Here is a 23282-nt window from a genome sequence, read left to right on the forward strand (position 1 = left end):
TTGCAATTCTTGTAAACTTAGTAAAAGTAAAATTCTACCATTTCCAGTTCATCAATCAAATGTAAATCAGTCTTTTGACATAATTCACAGTGATTTATAGGGAATTGCACCTGTAATATCTCATGCACATTACAGGTATTTTATCACTTTTATTGACGACTATAGTCATTTTACATGGGTCTACTTTTTGCGTTCTAAAGCTAAAGCATTCTCTGCATTCAAATTCTTTCATGCCTATGTTCAAACTCAGTTTTCATCAAAAATTAAAACTCTGTGTTCTGACAATGGGGGGGGGGGGGGATATACATCTCATTTGTTTCAAGAGTTCTTGTAGGAAAATGGTATATTATCTCAAAGGTTTTGTCCTTCCACACCCCAACAAAATGGGGTAGCTAAAAGAAAAAACCGTCATCTTCTTGATGTTGTCCGTACCTTAATGCTGGACTCCTTTGTGCCCTCCCATTTTTGGTGTGAAGCTCTTTCAACTATTGTCCACCTTATTAATCGACTGCCTTCTCAAGTCTTAAACAATGATTCCCCTTTCTTAAGGTTATTTGGTAAGCCACCCAATTATTCCACACTCTGCACCTTTGGTTGTGTCTGTTATGTTCATCTTCAGCCAAGGCACTAAACTCACAGCTCAATCTGTTAAATGTGCTTTTCTTGGTTACTCAGCCCATCAAAAAGGTTTTATATGCTATGATCCTCATTTACATAGGATTTGAATTTCTAGAAATGTCATTTTTCAAGAAGATACATATTTTGTTACTACTAACCAAGACAATCACTCTTCTACATCGAAATCTGTTTTGCCATTGTTTCCTAACAATTTTGTAGAAGAACAAGCTCGTCGTCCTTTCATGGTTTACCAAAGACGTCTGATTGTTCCACTAATTCAGCCTTCAATCCCTCCAAGGCCCCCTCCCAATCATTCTCTAGTTGTTGATTCATCACTTCAACTAGAACCAGTCCCTTTACATCGTAATACTCGTGCTCGTAAACCATCGGAAAAGTATGGTTTTTCTGAACCTTTATCTTTGACAGCAACTTTAACATGTGTTCCATGTCCTCCATCGATTAAACCTCTTGACAGTAAATTTGTATTCACTATAAAGTTGCATTCAGATGGATCAATAGATCGATACAAGGCTAGATTGGTTGTTCTTGGAAATAAGCAACAATTTGGCCTAAACTATGAAAAGACCTTTGCACTAGTGGCTAAGATGACTACTGCGAGGACTATTATTGCCATTGCTGCATCTGAATCTTGGCAAATTCACCAGCTAGATGTTAAAAAATGTCTTCCTTCATGGTGACCTCAAGGAAGAAGCTTACATCAAACTTCCTACTGGTATGTCCTCACCGTTACCTAATATTGTTTGCAAGCTAAAACGTTCTTTGTATGGATTAAAACATGCACCAAGAGTGTGGTTTGAAAAGTTTAGCACAACACTACTTGGCTTTTCCTTCATCCAAAGTAGCTATGATCCATCTTTATTCCTATAAAGGACCTCAAAAGGAATTATGACCCTCCTTGTTTATGTAGATGACATTATCGTCACTAGCTCAGATCAAGAGGCTATCACTACAATCAAGCAATTGTTGCATACAACTTTCAACATGAAAGATCTTGGACAACTCACTTATTTCTTGGGATTAGAAGTACAATTCCAACAAAAAGGCATCTTTGTCACTCAACATAAATATACTCAGGATCTCTGGTCTCACTACTGCAACTATGGTTGACACTCCCTTGGAAGTTAATGTCAAGTTAAGACAGGATGAAGGTGGACTCCTACAAGACCCAACTTTATATAGAAAGTTGATTAGAAGTCTCATCTACCTAACCATCACAAGACCTGATATCTCTTTTGTTGTCCACACAGTCAGCAAATTCATGCAAAATCCTAGACACTTGCATCTTACGACAGTACAACGAATCATTAAATATTTGCTTGCCACTCCTGGTCGTGGTCTCTTCTTTCCTGCAGGTGCACCAATATAACTTCAAGCCTACAATGATGTTGACTGGGTTGGATGTCCCGACACCAAGAAGTCTACTACTGGTTGGTGTATGTTTTTAGGAGATGCCCCATATCTCCTAGAAATGCAAGAAACAGGAATCGGTCTCTAAATCCTCTACTAAAGCAGAATATCAGTCCATGTGTATCGCATGCTCTAAGATTATTTGGTTATGGGGCTTCTTTCATAACTTGGTTATTCACAAGCAACACCAACTCCATTATATGCTGATAATACAAGTGCCATACAAATTGCAACAAATCCTGTATACCATGAAAGAACAAAGCACATAGAGGTCGATTATCATTCAATCAGGGAAGCCTATGACCTTAAAATTATCACTTTGCCTCATGTCTCAACATCTGTTCAACTAACCAACATCCTCACCAAATTTTTGACACGTCAATGACATAATTTCCTAGTCAACAAATTGATGCTTGTAAATTCACCAACATTAATTTGAGGGGGGATGTCAATAAGATTGATAGGCAGATTATTTGCCATTATATGTACAGATTTATTAGCCCTTTAAACCAACATATTTTGTATGATTGTATAGCTATAATTGAGTAATTATATCCTTAATTACTTAGCCCAATTGTAGGTTACCATATATAGTTTTTTTTAGCAAACTTCAAGGCTAGAAATAAGATTATATCATATTATTTAAATGAGAATTCTTCAGAGGAAAGGACACAATTTTCATCCTAATTTCTTTGAGTTTAACAAAAATCCCATGTTGATGCCTTCAAGATCATTGAAGATATGTACTCTAACCTCTATAACTATTTAGGGGATAAAAGGATTATGAAGAGAGGCGTCAACAAGGTGGAGAAAGATGATTCCCAAACTTAATTGGGAAAGAAGATGCAAGCTCTAACACTGAAGATTGAGACACTCATGAGAGCTTAAGCTCAAGTCCCCAACACTACACCTTCATTCCCAAGTTGTGGTAGATGTGGGATTGTACATGGGCTAGAAGAATGCACTATTGATGACAAGCTATCTATAACCATGAACGAGGTCAACTTTGTTGGGGGAGGAAACAATTCTTATAATCAGTACCCTAGCAATTTCAATCAAGAACAAGGCTTCAGGCATAATCGAGGAATGTATAGGTCTCAACCCATGCAAAATCAAAGGCCTAGAAAAAAAAAAGAGACAACCTACTTTTCAAGAAACCATGCTTCAATATATGGCTAAGAATGATCAGAGAATGAAGTGAAGTATCAACTGACCAACATACAATCTCTCGTCACAAAGACAGTTGGGAAACCTCCCTTCACAACCTAAACCAAATCCTAAGAGGGAGGATGTCAATGTTGTGATAACAAGAAGCAAGAGGATTCAAGAGGACTCTAAGGAGAAGGAAGGTTATTTCCCAAAAGTTGCAGATGACGTTCTTACTGAGAAGGACAAAGCACCTAAGAAACTTGAGGTTCTTATTGATGGGAATTTAGTACCAAAGAAGAAAGGGGATGAAAAGAAGGAGATACTGACATCTCCTTAGATAAGTATACCTTTTTCTCATATAGTTAAGAATGACTAGTGACATGTGCAATTTAGAAAATTTCTTGAGATTATGAATAAAGTGTACATCAACCTCCTTTTCATTGAGGCTATTTAACAGATGCCATCTTATGCCAAGCATTTAAAAGAAATTTGATCAAACAAAGGAAAATTAACAAATTTAGGCATTGTGGGTCTCAATGAGAAGTGTTCCATTGTGGTCCTTAGAAAAGTTTCCCCTAAGATGAAAGACCCCAGTAAATGTACTATTCCTTGTTTGATAGGAGCATATTACTTTGATAAGTGCCTATGTGATTTGGGGGCTAGTACAAATTTGATGCCCTATTTTGTATTTAAAAAGTTGGCCATAACAGACTTAGAACCTACTAACATCACTCTTCACCTTGTTGATCATTCAGTTATCTATCCTATAAGGGCAATTAAGGATTTGCTAGTTAATATGGACAAGTTCCTTTTTTCGACTAATTTTGTTATTTTAGATATAGAGGCTGATGAGGATATCCTATCATATTAGGATGGATTTCCTTAGTACTTGTGATTTACTTGTTGAGGTTAGGCTTGGTAGACTCACCCTCATATTAGGGATGAGAGAGTAGTACTAATTTATCTGATACTTTGAAACAACCTTTGTCATTTGCTTCCTGTAGCTTTGTTGTGTTTGTTGATATAGCTAATGTACTGATGGAGGGGGCATTCCAAAGTGTGGGAATGGATGACTATTAAGAGAGAGTTCTCACTAATGAGGACCTTAATTGGGAGTTGAACCCTGAAGTGGAGGAAATATTGACGTTTCTCCACTCTCAACATGGTCCTGGGACCGCCTATTTGTGAGAGGTTGGAATGGGGCAATATTCCAAAGCTAAAGCCTCCTATTGAGGAACCTCCTAAATTGGAGTTGAAGCCCCCTCCTTCCAACTTCAAATATGTTTTTATTAACCCATCATCTTCTCTTCCAGTTATGATTACTGTAGGTTTACATGAAATTGATGAGGAGAAATTGTTGTGGTTTTTTAGGGACAAGAGGGAAACCTTTGGGTGGAACATTCATGACATGAATGGTTGGGACCCCACACTATGAACCCACAAGATCAACACTAAAAAAGGGTCTCTACCCAAATGGTAATCCCAAAGGAAACTTATTTGTTGGATCAAGTGGCCTCAGAATAATTAAGAGGGGGGTTGAATTAATTATGAATGTGCCTTGACTAATTAAAAATTTATCCTTCTTAATGTTACTAGATTCAATTAGGCTTTACAACTAAGTTATGAGAAAGTAAAGAATAGAAACAATAACTTAGACAAAAGTAAAGCGGAAATAAAAAGTACACAGCGAAAAAGTAAAGAGTGTAGGGAAGAAGAAAACAAACACAAGTTTTTATACTGGTTCGGCAACAACCCGTGCCTACATTCAGTCCCCAAGCAACCACCGGTTCTTGAGATTTCCAATAACCTTGTAAAATCCTTTACAAGCAAAGATCCACAAGGGATGTACCCTCCTTTGTTCTCTTTGAACAACCAAGTGGATGTACGCTCCACTTGAACTGATCCACAAGAAATATATCCTCTCTTGTTCTCAGTATAACAACCCAAGTAGATGTACGCTCTACTTGTACCACAAAAGATGTACGCTCCAATGTGATAAGACAAAGAATTCTTAGGTGATTAGTCCCTTGAATCTTTGTAAGGGGAAACAAAAGATATCTCAGGTGGTTAGTCCTTTGAATCTTTTGTCAAGAGGGGGAAGGGAGAATCAAAAGAATTCTCAGGCGGTTAGTCCTTTGAATCTTTTGTCAAGAGGAAGAAGGGATGAAAAGATAGCACACTTTTGTTTTCTGCAGAATTTCCATTTGCAGAAAAACAAAGTTTAGAAAGCTTTTTGGCAAAGAAAAAGCAATGGGCAATGGTTAGAGAAAGATTTTGAAAAAGAATTGTTTTGAAGAATATCATAGATATCTTGAATGTGTGCCAAAGTCATGATTTTATAGACTCTTCATGTCTGGTCAAAGAAACCATTGGAAAAGTTGTGACTTTAGAGAAAACCATGTTAAGAGTTATAACTCTTAACTTTTTCTTCAAAACTGTTCATTGGTAATCGATTACCACAAAGGTGTAATCGATTACACAATGCATTTTATGAAAAGTTGCGCTTCTTCACAATTGGATTTGAATTCCAACGTTCAGATTCACTTGTAATCGATTACTAATATAGTGTAATCGATTACACTATTTGAAAAATATTTTGGAATGTTACAAATCATTTGAAAACATTTTGAAAATCAAACTGGTCACTGGTAATCGATTACTGATAACTGGTAATCGATTACCAGAGAGTAATCACTCTGGTAACTTATAAAATTTGAGAAAATTCTTTTGTAAAACAAAACTGTGCTATTTGGTTTTTGAAATTTTTTTTTATACTTATCCTATATGAAGTCTTGACTTGTTGCTTCTTGATTTCTTCTCTTGAATCTTGAATCTTGGATTGGATTCTTGATGCTTGATCTTGAAGTCTTGAATCAATCACTTGGGCTTTTGGCATCATCAAAATTGCTTGGATCATCATCATGAAACTTGCTTCTACATTATTCCCAACATGATGAAAGTTGTCAAAGAAGAGGATGCTAAGCCCACTGTCAAGCTGAAAGTGTACCATGAGGGATTCCAACAGGTGCAAACCATTGTGCACCCCTCCAACCTTTGAGCAACTCCATCATCACACATTAGGCTCGAGATGTCAAACAAGTGTTTCCTAGGATGCAACCCATGACTTGTATCCATTTATGTTTTATTGCATTTATAATTTAGTTTCTAAGATAATTTGTTTGCTAGTACTATAACAATGGTCAATTGACCACGGCCCAGGCAGTCCGTCAGTGACGATAATGATCGTGGTCAAGTCCACCACTTTTCAATTGTGTGTGTGTGTGTGTGTGAAAAGGTTTGGACTGTACCTTTGTTTACAAGGTCTATCTTTCTTTCAAGGGCTGGAAATTCTTCCTTGAGAGAAAACATGATGCACACATCTATTAACTTGTTTGCTTCTTGCAAGAGGAGGCCATGTAATCAATGTTGGATCTTCGGGAGGAGGAGGAGGATGAACACATTCCTTCCTTAGTATTTTAATCATCTCATCATACAAAGGCAAAAGCTTTGATGGCTTTGTGAAAAAGTAAATTAATGAAAGGTAACCCACCATAATTTTGGCATGGATGAGAAACATACATAATTTACAACATGAATGACTTGTTGGAAGACCTATAGTATATTCATTTAAATAATATTATCATATAATTTTGCATGGATAGTTAAAAAATAGGGTCAACTAAGTTTTTAGTTCTTGAACTGTTTCAAATTTTGGATTTCAGTTCTTAAACAAAAGTTTGATTAGTCAAAATCTCTAAACATTTTTTCGTTAAGATTTTAGTTCCTGCGTTTATTTATAGCATTAAATAATGATATTGATGTGACACTAATTTTATTATTATTTTATTTGTGTTCATTTTCTAGCGGCTAAAAATTGTCAAAAATTACTAGTGTGAAGTGTATATCAAGCATTAAAAATCTTCTGACTTTTAGCCTCCAGAAACTGCTACAGTCCATTTTTAATTTTTCATGAATATGCTTCTTAGATGCATTTGTGCCAACAACCTGTCGGGCAAATCACAAATTTGAATCCATTTCAAATTTCAAATTCACAAATATTAAACCTAAAAAATGAGAAAGAGAATCTCATAGTAGTTGGTAGCATTGAACAGAAGAATTGGTCAAACAATATCCAAGAAATGAAAACCGCTATTAATTTTTAATCATAAGATAAAATATTAAACACTAGATTGCATGATGTGTTATATTTTTCCTCAATGGGTTTTGTACCCTACATATTACACTCAAGCAACAACTAGTATCTGCTCACTTAAATAGCTGAATAGAATTCGCCAAGAATTTTAATGAGACAAAAAACAGTAATTGAATGTAAACACCAGATAAAGGCAATCAGCATAAACCTGTTATGCTCATTTGAATCTAACAGTTCAAAGCAATGCTCATGACCTTAGCTAGGTTTTCCAAGTCGGCTCTGTTCAAAAACCCGCGACAGTAGATAAGGCAACCCGCTGGAATGGTAATAGCAGATAATCATCTGAATTTCACGGCACCAATGCTCCTAAAAATCATGAAGTGAACAAGTGCCAGTGATGATCTGAAGGCAAATTTTCCTTGATCTTTTCAAGGTGTTTAATGATCTCTATGAATGAAGGTCTTTGCTTCATGTCAGCATCCCAACACTGCTCAGTTAACCTAAGAACATGCAATGCAAGGTCGAAGTCCATACGACTATTCATGATTACAATTACAAGCATAAAGCTACTCTCATAAATAGTTGATATAAAAGAAATAAGTATTCAACTAGACAGAAACTTCTTACAGCCTAATTTGTAAGCATAACCTAGCTACTACCAAGTGATATCAAAATTAGAGGTTTCATATTTATGTTTAGGCGTATTGAAAATTGGATGTAACAAGTAGCACGAATAAGCATATGACAAAGAACTAGGATAAGAAGATATGAAACATTTTTGTTCTCTTCAATCTTAATCTCATTCATAATGAATCAGATCTTCAAGTACTTTAACTGTTCACACACTAAGAAAATAGATGTTGGGTTCGTGTAAAAGTAAGAGAAGAGGGAAGTGGAAGTAGATGCTTAAGTTATTAGGTTCAAGGCAAAAGAATGATTTTCATCTCTAACAAATAGCAAATGCGGGATTAGAAATGACTTACTCTCGCAGTTCAGGGATATAACCCTTTCCCCTAAAAGAAGGTCTGTGTCCTTCTGCCACATATTTGGCTCCATCATAAGGTTCGTAATTTGAAAAAGGGGGTTCACCTTCAAGCATCTGAACCAAAGAAGGATTTCAAGGATCATGAATTTGAAGTTTAGAACTAGCTTCAAATTTTATCAAACAAAATTCTAAATCTCAAGGGTGCAGCATTACCTCATACAGAATCATTGCAAAGGAGAACACATCAACCTTCTTATCATATCTCCGGTGTTTGAGAACTTCAGGAGCCATGTAGCGGTCTATTTTTCCTCCCAAAAGAAGAACATTCAATTTTGTGCTTTAAAGTTACTATTATTAATTGAAAAAAGTGCACACATCCCTTCAGCTTTATTAAAATAGCCATATTAAACTTCCAATTTCGGATGAAAGGCTCTTAACCTTTCCTAATTATAAATAGAACCTTCCATGCATAATCATAACAAAAACGTGCATTGATTAATACACGTAATAATATCTTACTATTCATATGACTTTATTTTATTTTATTTTTAAATACTCTTACTTTTTTTTCCTTTTAAATTATTCTAAATTTTTTAATTTAGGGAAATTGTAAATAAAATAAAAATTAAAAATAAAATGAATAAATTAGAGATTATCACATTCAAGTCATGTTATCAGTGATTTTAACTTAATTTCGGAATGGATTGGTCCAATGCAGATTTAGAAAGTTTAAGACTCAGCTCTTTATGAAAGTTCAAGGTGGATATTTCAAAAAGAAGGTAAAGTTCATGGCATGTCTATGCATTGTTCCCTTACTAATTTGAAAGAATTTCTAATACTCACAGCTTCCAGTTTCACCCGTCATCTTGTATACGTCATGAGCACTTTGGACCTTAATGAGCTTACTAAGTCCAAAATCACCAACTTTTAAATGGTCAGCACTGGAGTTGACTAAAAGAACATTCCTGAAATTTTAGGGGTGAAAACGATTTCAAACATGTAATGCATAGACATATAAATTCCTGCCATGCAGATCACACTAAATACTCTCAATCTAGGAGAAAGCAAAGTTTAAATCAATCTGTAAGAATAATATATTTACCTTGGCTTTAGGTCTCGATGAATGATAACATTTGGTTCATTGTGAAGATAAGCCATCCCTCTACAAACAATATTCACACAATACATAATAGTTAGATTCAATGAACTATTCAGTTTCTTTAACTGAGGAATAACAAAAACTTCACTTATATTTTTACGTGAGCTTGTAATACAGTTTATAGCCATTATTTCTTGGTCCAGTTCTTCTTTTTAAAGAAAATTGTAAGTTATGATACCATTTGTTCCCTGATATACACAGAAAAACTTAACTGGCTATGACAATTGTTTTTTGTAGAAAATCATATCAAGGGTATATATATGTCTCAACAGGGTTACTCCATGAAATTTCTTCAATACAGACCAAGGGTCCGTTTGGAAGGAGTGAAAGTGAAAGGAAAGAAAACACACATAACAATGTCTTTTCCTTTGATTGGTTGAAGAGAAAATAGAAGGAAAATTTAAAGAAAATTAACTTCAAGAAACTAAAATTTAATTCTTTTCCTTCCACTTTCCCTCCAATTTAAATTTCAAAACTTTCTTTCCTCCCTCGTTTTCTTTCCTCTCTACCAAAGATAAGGTAAAAACCAATATTTTATTGTTTGCTTCATTGCATATTCATATTCCTTAAGAGGAAACTAGGGTTCATAGTCAAACTCAAGGTAAACTTTTGTTAAGAACTAGGAATTGAAATGATGAAGAAAAGAAAGAATTTTACTTTATAGTAAGAAAAGAACAGAAAATAGGAGAGAAAACTCTCCTCTAAGGATTTCCCTTTCGCAAAGGACTTCTCCTTTTACAAAAAGTTAATGCTCAATTTACAATGACAACAAATCTCCCTCTCTTGTATCCTTCTTTTCCTATTTATATCCAATAAACCCCTTTAACTAACTAACTAACTAACTCATTAACAGTCTAACTATCTTAATTAACTCTCACTTCTCCCTATATCCTAACAATAATGTTAGGAGTCCCACATTGAGTAGAATAACCTACTTGATGTGATAATTAAGCATTAAGGTTCTCCCACCTAATGCACTAGTCTTTTGGGTTGGACTCTTAACAACTTCAGATTGAACCAATGGGTTAGTGAAAACTAAGGGTAAGTATATGGACCGGTCCACAGGTTAAAATAGTAATTAAAAAAGTATTTTTTATAAAATAATATTTTTTTAAAAAGTGAAAAATGTATAAAATTAGAAGAAGAAAAAAGTTGACTTCATTTTTTAAGCTAAAATCTATCACCCTAAAATATACCAACATTTTAAACATAACAAATTAATAATAAAACATAAATTAAATATCAAAATCTTAACATAACAAATTAATAATACTTGCACATTGGATTTAGGCGAATTAAATGGGTAGTCTGCGAGTCCACGGATAAAGACCACTAGGTTTACGGGCTTAACGGCCCGGTCTATGGATCTGAGTTTGTATACCCACCCCTAGTGAAAACTGAAGAGTAAGCAGCAAAAAGCACTATGACTAGGTAGGAGAAAATCTATTTTTGTGTGGTTCCAAATCTTTGCAACCTTATCTCCAACCAAGTTTTAGCTATTGAAATACATAATTTTAAGAAAAGCCTGACAGCCTATACTTTTAAGTTTTAATCAATTTCATCAAAACTTGCAGTTGACTGATCAAGCAACTAAGGAATTTAGATTTCAGCAAGACGATATAGTGATATTTTTGAGTTGAATAGCAACTTTGCATCCATTAACAGTGACATTCTTTGATTTTTATTTTTATTTTTATAGAAGACCAACGCAAGTACATCTATGGGAGGGTACAATATATTGTCTAAAACAGGGGGGGTTGAATACCATAGAATAGAACGTAGAAAAATGCAGCAGAACAGCCCAATCCAATACCTTGAAGCATCAGAACACCAAAGAAAGCCATAAGCACAATCAAATACAGTTGCAAAGTGAGTTGAGGGGTAGAGAGGCACCCATAAACATATAAGGCTTTTACAAGGTCAAGGACATCAATCGTTCAGAGTATTCTACAGCAATTAGGTTGTAAAGCAAGAAACTAAAACACTATTTTCTATCCCAATGCTTTAGTTATGTGCTTTGAGTGTTCAGATACAAACAATCATCTTTTCTTGATTTTAAGGTTGCTTGGCAGCTTTGGAAATGACTTTTGGAATTTTTTTAGAAGTAGAATGGCCAGCCTCTTCTGAAATTGGAACATCTTCCATCCATCCATTTCAGAAGCATTCAACAAGGCAAAAGTGTAAGGTCCTCTTCAAGACTGCTCTCCTTGTAATCTCAGATCTTTTGTGGGGTCATATTTAATAGTTTTTTCAGATTCTCAGTAACTGACGTGTGAGAATTATTTAGGAGTGGTTTATAATTATATAACAGATTTATGGAGAGGTTGAAGAGATCTATGGGTTAATGATTCTCTTGTTTTGTGGTTTTCTGTTTGTTCTCTTTATAAAAAATTTAAAAAGAAAAATAAAGGAAACTTAAGGTATGACACACCATACCTAGCAATATCCAAGCCAAAATTGATGGCTGTTGAAGGACTAAGTGCACCTTTGTCCTTGAGGTACTTATGAAGATCACCCTAAAAAATGGCATGAAATAGAGATTTAGTAGAGTTTAATCTTAAAGCATAAGATTGCATAAGTTCAGAGCATCAGAACCTAGGTGTCTAGTTATATGCATTCACATACTCCTCTCAGATACTCAGTAATTAACATAAGAGGCTTTCTGTCAGTAACAGCTCCAAGAAATTGAACAACATTAGGGTGTCGAAGCTTCACAAGTAAATTAACCTCCTGCCTGAAGTCCTGACTGTATTAAAAAGTAATCAGCAGAAAGAAAAGGATAAGTGGCTGACAAAAGGATAAGATATAAAAAATAGTTCTGAAATTACACAAGCTTAAACCAAGTTGTCTGTCTATTGCTATGAAGCAAGGACTCTAACACTAACACCGGACACGACATAAATACTTCAACACGGCTAATGTCTAAAATATAGGACATGGGGACACCGCATATACACACAAATAGAGAGATTCTAATTAAATGAAATATGAGTAACATAGTGGATGTTATGGTGAGGAGGAAGATCAATTTTATGTGCCTACAAGAAACTAAGTGGACAAGTGAAAAAGCGAAAGAATTAGACAGCTCGGGATTTAAGCTGTGGTATACGGGAAAAATCAGATCAAGAAATGGGGTAGGGATTATTGTGGACAAGGAGTGGAAGAAGGATGTCGTGGATGTAAGAAGAGTAGGAGATCGTATCATAGTCTTAAAATTGGTAGTGGGACAGGACACCTTTAATGTTATTAGTGGGTACGCACCTCAGGTTGGGTTAGCAGAACACTTTAAGGTAAAATTTTGGGAGGATCTAGAAGGGGTACTTCAGGATATACCCCAAGGAGAGAAAGTTTTCCTAGGAGGGGATCTCAATGGACATGTAGGTAGCGTGGCTAGAGGTTTTGAGGGGGTGCATGGGGGTTTTGGCCTAGGGGAGATGAATGGGGAGGGTAAATCCATCTTGGAGTTTTCGGAGGCTTTGGATCTTTCTATAGCCAATACATGGTTTAAGAAAAGAGAGGAACATCTTATCACTTACAAAAGTGGAGGGACATGTTCTCAGATAGATTTCTTCCTTATCAGGAAGTCTGATAGGAAGTATTGCTTGAACTGTAAAGTTATCCCGGGAGAGAGCTTGACTACCCAACATAGAGTTTTGGTTATGGATGTAAGAATTAGAGATAGGGCAAAGAGAAGAAGTCCTCTGGTAGCACCAAGGATCAAATGGTGGCATTTGAAGGGTGAGAAACAAGGAATCTTCCAACAAAAGATATGGGAGGGTTGGTGTGGGCAATCACAAGGAAGTGCAAATGATATGTGGAACAAGATGTCCCAAGAGATTATTAAAGTGGCTAAAGAGACGTTGGGTGAATCTAGAGGTTTTGGACCTAGGGGTAAAGAATCGTGGTGGTGGAATGAAAATGTTCAGAGCAAAGTTAGAGTAAAAAAGGAGTGTTTCAAGGAGTGGTCTAGGTGTAGAAATTCTGAAACTTGGGATAAGTATAAGATAGCTAGAAATGAAACCAAAAAGGCGGTGAGTGAGGCAAGAGCCCAAGCTTTTGACGGACTATACCAAGCTCTAGGAACCAGGGACGGAGAAAGATCTATATATAGGCTTGCTAAGGGTAGAGAGAGGAAGACTAGAGATTTGGATCAAGTAAAGTGTGTTAAGGATGAAGAAGGCAAAGTCTTAGTGCATGAAAAAGATATCAAGGAAAGGTGGAAGGCGTATTTCCACAACTTATTTAATGATGGATATGGATATGACTCTAGCAGTCTAGACACAAGAGAAGAGGACCGGAACTATAAGTACTATCGTCGGATTCAGAAACAGGAAGTAAAGGAAGCGTTGAAAAGAATGAGTAATGGTAAGGCGGTGGGGCCAGACAACATACCTATTGAAGTGTGGAAAACTCTTGGAGATAGAGGTCTTGAGTGGCTCACCGAACTCTTTAACGAAATTATGAGGTCAAAACGCATGCCGGAGGAATGGAGGAGAAGCACGTTAGTGCCAATCTATAAGAACAAGGGGGATATACAAAATTGTGCAAATTATAGGGGAATCAAGCTCATGAGTCATACCATGAAATTATGGGAAAGAGTGATCGAACGGAGATTAAGAAAGGAGACTCAAGTTACTGAGAATCAATTTGGTTTCATGCCGGGAAGGTCGACCATGGAAGCGATTTATTTATTACGGCGGGTGATGGAGCAATATCGCATGGCCCAACAAGACTTGCACTTGATTTTTATTGACTTGGAGAAAGCGTATGATAGAGTGCCTAGAGAGATTTTGTGGAAAGCTCTAGAGAAGAAAGGGGTTAGGGTTGCATATATTCGAGCTATCCAAGATATGTATGATAGGGTATCGACTAGTGTTAGGACACAGGATGGAGAGTCAGACGATTTTCCCATCACAATTGGTTTACATCAAGGGTCAACCCTTAGCCCCTACCTTTTTACCTTAATTCTGGATGTCCTCACGGAACAAATCCAAGAGATAGCGCCGAGATGCATGCTTTTTGCAGATGACATAGTCCTCCTTGGAGAGTCGAGGGAGGAGTTGAATGAGAGGTTGGAAACTTGGAGACGAGCTCTAGAAACACATGGCTTTCGCCTAAGCAGAAGCAAATCGGAGTATATGGAATGTAAGTTCAACAAAAGAAGGAGGGTTTCTAACTCAGAGGTGAAAATAGGAGACCATATTATCCCTCAAGTCACACGGTTTAAATATCTTGGGTCTGTAATACAGGATGATGGGGAAATTGAAGGGGATGTGAACCATCGCATTCAAGCAGGATGGATGAAATGGAGAAAAGCATCGGGGGTGTTATGTGATGCAAAGGTACCGATCAAGCTAAAGGGAAAGTTTTATCGGACTGCGGTAAGACCGGCGATTTTGTACGGAACAGAATGTTGGGCGGTCAAGAGCCAACATGAGAATAAAGTAGGTGTAGCGGAGATGAGGATGTTGCGGTGGATGTGTGGTAAGACTCGACAGGATAAAATTAGAAACAAAGCTATTAGAGAGAGGGTTGGAGTAGCGCCTATTGTAGAGAAGATGGTGGAAAATAGACTTAGGTGGTTTGGGCATGTAGAGAGAAGACCGGTAGACTCTGTAGTGAGGAGAGTAGACCAGATGGAGAGAAGACAAACAATTCGAGGCAGAGGAAGACCCAAAAAGACTATAAGAGGGGTTATCAAAAAGGATCTCGAAATTAATGGTTTGGATAGAAGTATGGTACTTGATAGAACATTATGGCGGAAGTTGATCCATGTAACCGACCCCACCTAGTGGGATAAGGCGTTGTTGTTGTTGTTGTTGTTGTTGATGAGTAACATATAACAAAATATCAATTGATGGTATATTCATCTTTTTAAACTAACTTTCTATGTTTTTACAAGTGTATTAGTCGTGTAAAAGCTTAACCATAAGATGTCTGTCTATTGCCTTCCCTCTCATTTAGTTTTGATTATTCATTGATAAACATAAATAAGTACATGGGCTTTAGAGTAAATCATTTTGCCCTAAAGAGGTAGGTGGTTCAACCAGAACAAAATATCATCACCAGAAACAGTTCAGTTTTGAAATGGTTACCCATAGCCAGGGCATAGCTGTTGTGATTGGAGCCACAATGAGACAGTTTTAGTTTGGGAGAGACAACTTAACTTTTTAAATAAAAAATAAGCACACAAAGAAAAGCCAAGTTTAAAAGAAATAAAAAAAAGTTTTGTGGGGGACCATGCCCATCTTCTCAGGCTACAAGAGAAGAACCCTGCCTGTAACCCCGTGTAAGACATGACAGAAGATAAATAAAAGTTATTAGTTTTAACAGATTCATTAGCCGCAGGCAATCAGAAAACTTCCACGGCACCCATCATCTGATACCCATATAGCATTCAAATCAAGACAAATTCTAGAGATTAAATAAAGAATCTTACATGACCAATCTATCATCTGACAGAGATGGAAGAATACGTTTGACAGCAACAGGTGTTCCACGCCAATGGGCTTTCAAAATCTCACCAAAAGATCCCTTCAGGAAGGAAACACACTCATAATAAGACCAAACCTCGAGTGCAGATTTGGTTCAACAACAGTATAAATGCAAAGTAAAAGCAAAATGACATGAACAGTAAAGCATTCACGCATAAGTAAAGACAAGAAGCATGGCATATACAGAAATCAAACTAGGCTAGTGCAGGTAAGTGTGTCTGATGTTCTTTCAGTCAACCATAACTAGTCTTTAACACTGATGATCCCAACAATGAAAAATTAAGAAAGAAATTAAAAAACAATTCAAATGACAAGATTACCATTATGAAGATTTCCAGTTGCAGACTCACAACCAATAATACTCACATATGACCTATGATAAGACAATTTCAGACTCACAACTCTACCACAATAAATACAGTACAAGTTCTAAAACTCATGGTAAGATCTTGATACAATACAACGCCAATAAAGACATCAAGAAAATGTAGAAAACACCTTTCCAATGCAAACTGAATTGGAGAAGTCCAGCTCAGAAGGGTCAACTTCCCAATCACATTTGTTAGGCAATGGGGGAAGAACAGGACTCGGTTCAAAATGGCTTCCATTCTGGCCCTGCATCATCAACATCAAATTCATCACCAATTACAACACACGCATATTAGTATTACAAACCCATTTCTCCTTCATCACTTCATTTTCATGCAATAGAGAATATATTTTCATTTCTAATTTAGATTACAGCGGAAGGCAATCCAATTCAAAGTAAGACCACTATAAATGACAATATTGAATGCGGTTGTATATTCAAGACTTGAATGATAAAACATTTGATTAAGCTCAAACAATTCCGTGTCAGTTGATCCATGTGGTAAGTGGTATATCTATATTTTCATTCTTACAAAAAATATCTATTCCATTGGCGAGAGAGAGAGAGAGAAATGTGGATACTCACATACGACAAGCCACCATGTGACTTCAAAAGCTCAATCATGGCAGTTCTTTTAGCTCCTTCTGCATCAGCCAGAGGCTTTCCAGAACAAAACAACAATAAATTTCAGACATTCATCACAAAAAGAAAAAACTCTCCAATTAATCAACCAATCACAAAACAAACAAAAACATATATATATATATATATATATAGAGAGAGAGAGAGAGAGAGAGAGAGAGAGAGAGAGAGAGAAAGTACAGTGTTTTTCCAACGATCCTGAGCGTTGACGTCAGCACCGAATTCGATCAAGCAATTCGCAACCTCAACCCATCCATGGAGCGACGCCACATGTAGCGGCGTCCGGCTGTCGTAATCCCTCGCCTTCACCAGCGATGGATCCTCCTCCAGAAGCTTCCTCACCGCTGCGGCGTCGTCTTGGTGCGCGTGCCACAGAATCAGCGACGTTCGACTCACACGCGCCTTCTCCTTCTCCTTCTCCTTCGCCGCCGCCGCCGCCTCTGACGATCCGCCGCCGCTGCTCATCGCCGATCGCCGCCCTCCTCGGTCGCTCTGGTTTGATTTTGATTACTACTTGCGAACGCTGAAATCAAATGCAAATGCAAATGTAAATGAAAATGCATATGCAATGCAAATGAAATTGAAAAAACAGAAAATTGTTTTCTGATTTACTAATTTGTGGCTTTGTTTCTTCTAGTTTGTTTTCATGGTGTTTGATGTGATTGTGAAGTTTTTGGCACTCTTATCCGTTATTAGTTATCCTACTTTTACTAATTCAACCGAAATTGTTTTCTCCTATTAAAAATATAGAGTAAATTTAATATTTATATATTATATATGATTATATTTGAATTTGAATATTACATTTTAGTAATTAATCTTCAAACTAAGATTACCAATAAATTGTTGATCCATGACTCTCAGTACAATCTCTTTAAATAAGATTTTGGGTTCGAGTTCTAATAAAAAAACAAAACATGATTAAAAAAAATCATTAAAGATACCTAGTCAAATCATCTGAACAAAGATGAATGTGTTCCATATTAAAAGTCGATCTTTTATAATATTATCTTCGCTTTGCAGCATTTTCTGTTTTTCTTGTTAGGATCAGGTGCGGGGTATATCCTATTTTAGTACGATACCTTTCGTGTTTATATTTCTATTTTAATACAATAATCACACTTTAGCTATGAGTGGGCTCTTCATTCAGATTGTCAATAGCTTTCTTAAAAAAAAAATTGCCACTAGCTATTTATGTGCTCCAAATTGCAACAATCAAAATATTAATGTAATGATGTAAAATTTTATTACATTCAAATGAGTAAGAATAATTCATTTAAAAAAATTTGTATTTGATTTCTAACTGTTACAATGAACAAAATTAATCTCTAATTGAATGAATTGAAAAATAGTGCTATCTAACATGAAAAAAATTTATTGGGACAACGGACATTGAGAATCTCTTTGGCTACATTGTCAATGCCAAATACTTCTAAGAGGAAATTTTCATTCATACCATATTAAGAAATAGCTCAAAGTGGAAAAAAAATCAGGTTTTCATTTTATCATAATATAGCCACATCGAGTCAAAACTATATTATTAAAATATTGTGGCCAATCATTATTTAATATTGACAATAAGAGGAAAAGTGGAAAATTGTACGGGTTGGCCATTGGCCCCCAAAGTCTTTGCACATGGTAGTACCAAATATGTAATATTCCAATAGGTGAGCAAACGACATTGTTTTTTAGTGACTATAGAGATTGAATTTGGTTCAAAAAATCAAATCAACCGAACTATTTTCAGATTGATGCACTGTATTCTAAAATTCAAATCAATTTTAATCAAGAACTACTAAACCGAACTATTTCTTATGCTCTGAACCGAACTGATCGGATCCTGTAACTTAAACCGAACTGAATTAAACAACAAAAAAAGGGAATAAGAAATTTTGAACATGAGCATTGGGTAAACCATTAACCATATACATGCTATACTTTTTCGATTATATGATGAATGAATTTCTATCAATATACATCTTTTGTTCCTTTGGGGAGCTTAAGCATATTAGCAATTAGCGTACAGTTGCTTCCCTCTCAACAAAAGGAAAAGGGAATATGAATTTCACATCAAATCATCTTGATCTTCAAGGGACCGTTTACGAGCTCGCAGATTGAGCTTAAGACTTTCAGGTAGAGGAGGTGTCCTCCCTCTGCGGAATAGAACTGCAAGAGCCCTCATTTTCTGGCAAAGATCAAATATCTGCAAGAAACAAAGCAAATGTTACGGTACAAAGTTTTTTCAAGCAACAGAAAGAGCAGTGGCAAATAATAAAATGCTTAGTTCTTTGTACCGATGAGGCTTCTATCTCGGCAACACCCTCACAACCTTGACCACCTCCTTCTAGCAAGTCACAATACTTTACAGCCTCATTTGCATCTTCAAATACCTGCAACCATATGTCAAATTGCAAGTGATTATGTGTGAATGGATCAAAAACTACAATATACCATGCAATGTTATAGACACAAGATTGTTTCATTGCATATAAAAATGGCTAGAATATAATTTTTGATTCCTAATAAATACCCAAATTTTATATTTGTTCTTCAATAAAAAAATCATTTTTACTCCCTAATAAAACAAAAATTATGTTTTCGTTCCTTGACACAGTTTTTAATCCCTATAAATTAGCAAATTTTGAGTTTGATCCCTGATAAAACAAATTTCATTTGTTATTAATCTCTTTGAAAAAGAATAATAACAAAAGAAAAAAATTTATCAGGGAACAAAAAATATTCAAGTATTTATTAAGGATTAAAAACATATTTTATCCTATAAGAATTAATCCAATGCACCTCATCTCTCCCCCCCCCCCAAAACTTAAGTTTCACCTCAGTAATTCACATAATAAAAGTTTGCATTAAGAACCAACATAAGTTACCATGGTGAAACTACAATTCTAATTGGAGAACAACACCAAAAGTATCTAAAGAACTGCATTTATGTTTCGACAAAATTTGGATACAATTGTTTAGATGCTTTTGGTCTTCTTCAATGACAATTGGAGAACCTTTATGTTAACCTTTATTACATAGATTATCAAGGTAAAACTCTAATTTTTATTGAAAAACAACACTAAAAGTATCTAAAGAATTGCTTCTAAGTTTTGTCCTTTTTAAGTTATGTACATAGCACGGTTCAACTTATTGTTTAGGGCAGTACGGACTAGGGTACATTAAAAGGTGAAAAGCTAATCAAGGAATTTTATAGTTTGCATCCTAGTTTGCACTAAACAAAGTAATATATTACAATTGAAGTAACCAGATAACAAATTAATAAATGAGTTCAAATAAAAGGGAAGCACATAAATCAGAGTATTTTGATATTTCTGGATGCATTTCACATTACAAAATGCTTGACGCATGCAGAATAAACATACAAAAATTAAGCTACAATTTTGTGTGCGCGCGTGTGAATAGAATTAGAACCCATACCAGCACTCCTTCTCTAACATCTTCCACAAGCATTTGAAACTTATTAGTCGTCCCTCCCCTTACTTGTTTGGACTGATTTCCAATTCCAGAACTCCACTTGCTGCCTTTAGAAAACAACAATCCAAGCTCTCTTTCAACTTCACTGTTACACAAAAAGCACACTCAATGCCAAACACCACTTAAGAGAAAAGCACAGAACAAATCGAATCATTAATCAAACAAACCTTCTATTTCTGCGGGTTTTCATTGTGCACAATTGATTTTCCTTCTGTGTGAGTACATACACGGGCTTCGAAGTCTCTCTCCAGGGGTTGGCATCTAAAACTGATGAAAAGAAAAGGAAAGGAAAGGAAAACATAAACAACATATTAATAATGATTTTCTTTATCCCTTCAATTTCTCCATTTTAAGTTTTAGACTTTATACAAGAAAACTGTAAATTTTATCATTTACACATTCATAAAAGTTAATTTTGGAGGTACAATAATAACAAGGGTAAAATATTCAGTTGGTTCTTACATTTGTCTCCATTTTAAATTTAAATTTGAGTCCCTATATAAAGAAAACTTACTCCTAAACATGCATAAAAGTTAAGTTTTGGTCCCCCATTGCAAAATCAGAGAAAACCTTCTGCGGTGTAAAACCACTACAAAAACTTATTTTGGCAGTAATATACCGGCGAAAGAAAAAAGAAAAAAACTGTTTAGAAACTAAAACTTGCTGTTTTATCATGCAGAGACTAAAATTTAAAACTTAAAATAATACTGTAACAATTATACTAACCATTACCAAATGAATAGTTTAAGCTACTAATAATTATGGGTTTAATTGTTCATTAGGCCTCTATACCTGTACATTTCTTTTTGTTTCAGTTTCTATTTTTTTAGAAATCAGGGACTAAAATTGGATTTGAAAAAAAAAAGTCAGCGAACCTAAAATAAGTTATTTTATGTGTAAAAGGACTAAAACGTAAATAATGAAACCATAATTATTGATTTATGGAGATATAAAATGAGTTGGAGGGTTAAGATGAAAGAAAATAGGAGAAAGTTTGCGGGTTTCATCTTCTCCTAATAAATACTAAGAATTAACATTTATGGATAATAAACATAAAAACTATTGACTAATAGAGGAGGAGGAGGAGGAGGAGGAGGAGGAGGGGTGTATGGTACCGTCGTAGCTGCTGGTGTCGAAGGATTGTTGGAGGTTGCGGCGCATGTCGTAGGCGCGTGAGGAGACGCGCTTGACGAACTCGTCGGAGGTGCCGGGAATTGCGCCGTCCATGTGGAGGGCCCTCTCGACCTCGTCGTCGGTGCCGTTGCCGGAGAGGGTGCAGGACACCGACACGTGGCGGCGGCGGCGGCTTCTGGTTCGGGCGGAGACGAGGCTGGGAGGGAGGCGGCGGAAAGGGTGGCTGGGAGGGAGGACCATGGAGGGCGACACGGAAGGAAGGGAATCCATCAAGAATTCAAATTAATTTAATATGATTGATTGATGAGTTTGAAGGAGTTTGGTTTGTGAAGATTTTATTGTGAAGTGGGGTCCACTTGGATCTTAGTTCACCAATTAAGACGCGTGCGCGCTTGTTCTTGCGAGTCTCGCGCGATTCATTTTGGCGTCAACTTACTGAGAACTCCGCTTCGTGATCATTTTGTACATTACATGGTTACTTGCTTACGCCGCCCAACCATCTTTTGTTCCTGTGGTTATTCATGTTTTTTTTTTTTAGCATATCATTGTTTTTCTCTTAATATTATTTATTTTTTAGTCAATTATCAATCTAGATTTAAATTCAAATTCTGAATCACTTTATCAAAAAAAAAATATTATCAATTGTGTCAATTATTATTGACCATATGTCACTTTCTCGTCAACGGTTTTCTAGTATTTCTCCTCCATTTTATATTTTAAGCTCCTAGTCTCTTTATACTGGCAGAATTTTTCTGGATGAATATAGGAATTTTTGTTTGTATTGTATGATTTGATCTACGTATCAGAACTAATAATATTAGAGATCATGCAAAATTATACACGAAAAATTCTTATTTGACTCTTTTTATAATGTGTATCTTCGAAACTGTTTTGTAATGTGGTATCCTAATTCGGAATATCTTGGATCTCATTAGGTCTTTTAAGTTTTAATAATAAAAATTGCTTATAAAAAATAATTCATGTGCAAGTGTTACACAGATATTTAATAAGAATTCATTTTGTTAGTTTTTAGACCAAATTCATTTTGTTTTATTGTCCCCTTATATTAATGAATATAATGTTGTAGTGATATAGTGAAATTCTATTAGATGTTTGTATAATAAAAATTACACTGCTTATATATTAAATTCAATTTAATATATATGCGTTGTTATTACATTAACTATGAAATGAAATTAAGTTCTAGAAAAACTTGATAATTCAAAAAACATCAAACATATCAAATAATTATATCATAATTTGACACACAAAAATTCTTAGTCTAAAAAAAAAAGTAAAACAAAAATAATAATATTCGAGGGATGATGACAGACTAAATATTAAAAGACATTCAAAAGAGTTTCTAACAAATTTATTTAAATTTTTGAAAATATTTTATAGTATTTTATAAATTTTTTAAGTTATCTTGATAAATTTATAAAAAAAATTATTCAAATATATTCTTTTTAATTAAATTCAATAAATTGCATAGTAAAATTTTAAAGTTAACTCATGTATTTCTCTTTAAAAAAAAAAAGGCCTTGTATGAAACTCTTATTGAATAAGTATCTAATAAAACAATTTGCACATTCTAACTACCCAAATGTCTCTTATAAAGCTAAACCATTTTCCTCATAGAAGCTTAAACATAACAA

At 35.3% G+C, this 23282-nt stretch overlaps 2 protein-coding genes across 6 annotated transcripts; both read right to left on the bottom strand.

Moving 5' to 3' along the window:
* Window positions 1–7326: 7326 nt before the first annotated feature.
* Window positions 7327–17730, bottom strand: LOC100789273 (integrin-linked protein kinase 1). 5 transcript variants are annotated; one of them, XM_006573068.4, is made up of 12 exons: window positions 17611–17730; window positions 17179–17521; window positions 16942–17016; window positions 16485–16601; window positions 15932–16026; window positions 12118–12238; window positions 11929–12008; window positions 9436–9495; window positions 9177–9298; window positions 8547–8632; window positions 8332–8447; window positions 7327–7714 (listed from the first exon to the last, which is right to left on the bottom strand). In XM_006573068.4, the coding sequence occupies exons 2-12, from the start codon at window positions 17461–17463 to the stop codon at window positions 7687–7689; spliced, it is 1185 nt and encodes a 394-aa protein (XP_006573131.1). In that variant the 5' UTR covers window positions 17464–17521; window positions 17611–17730; the 3' UTR covers window positions 7327–7686. The 5 variants fall into 5 exon arrangements, with proteins under 5 accessions (XP_006573131.1, XP_006573130.1, XP_040865982.1 ...); XM_006573067.4 differs by having other exon boundaries at window positions 7327–7848; window positions 17611–17729; XM_041010048.1 differs by having other exon boundaries at window positions 17179–17676.
* Window positions 17731–18908: 1178 nt separating this feature from the next.
* LOC100789803 (uncharacterized) lies at window positions 18909–22190 on the bottom strand. Its single transcript, XM_003517762.5, has 5 exons — window positions 21609–22190; window positions 20661–20760; window positions 20437–20578; window positions 19293–19388; window positions 18909–19201 (listed from the first exon to the last, which is right to left on the bottom strand). The coding sequence occupies exons 1-5, from the start codon at window positions 21895–21897 to the stop codon at window positions 19064–19066; spliced, it is 765 nt and encodes a 254-aa protein (XP_003517810.1). The 5' UTR covers window positions 21898–22190; the 3' UTR covers window positions 18909–19063.
* Between the last annotated feature and the right edge of the window lie 1092 nt (window positions 22191–23282).

The sequence above is a fragment of the Glycine max genome, chromosome 1 (genome assembly GCF_000004515.6).
Source record: "Glycine max cultivar Williams 82 chromosome 1, Glycine_max_v4.0, whole genome shotgun sequence".
Taxonomy (NCBI): Eukaryota; Viridiplantae; Streptophyta; class Magnoliopsida; order Fabales; family Fabaceae; genus Glycine; species Glycine max.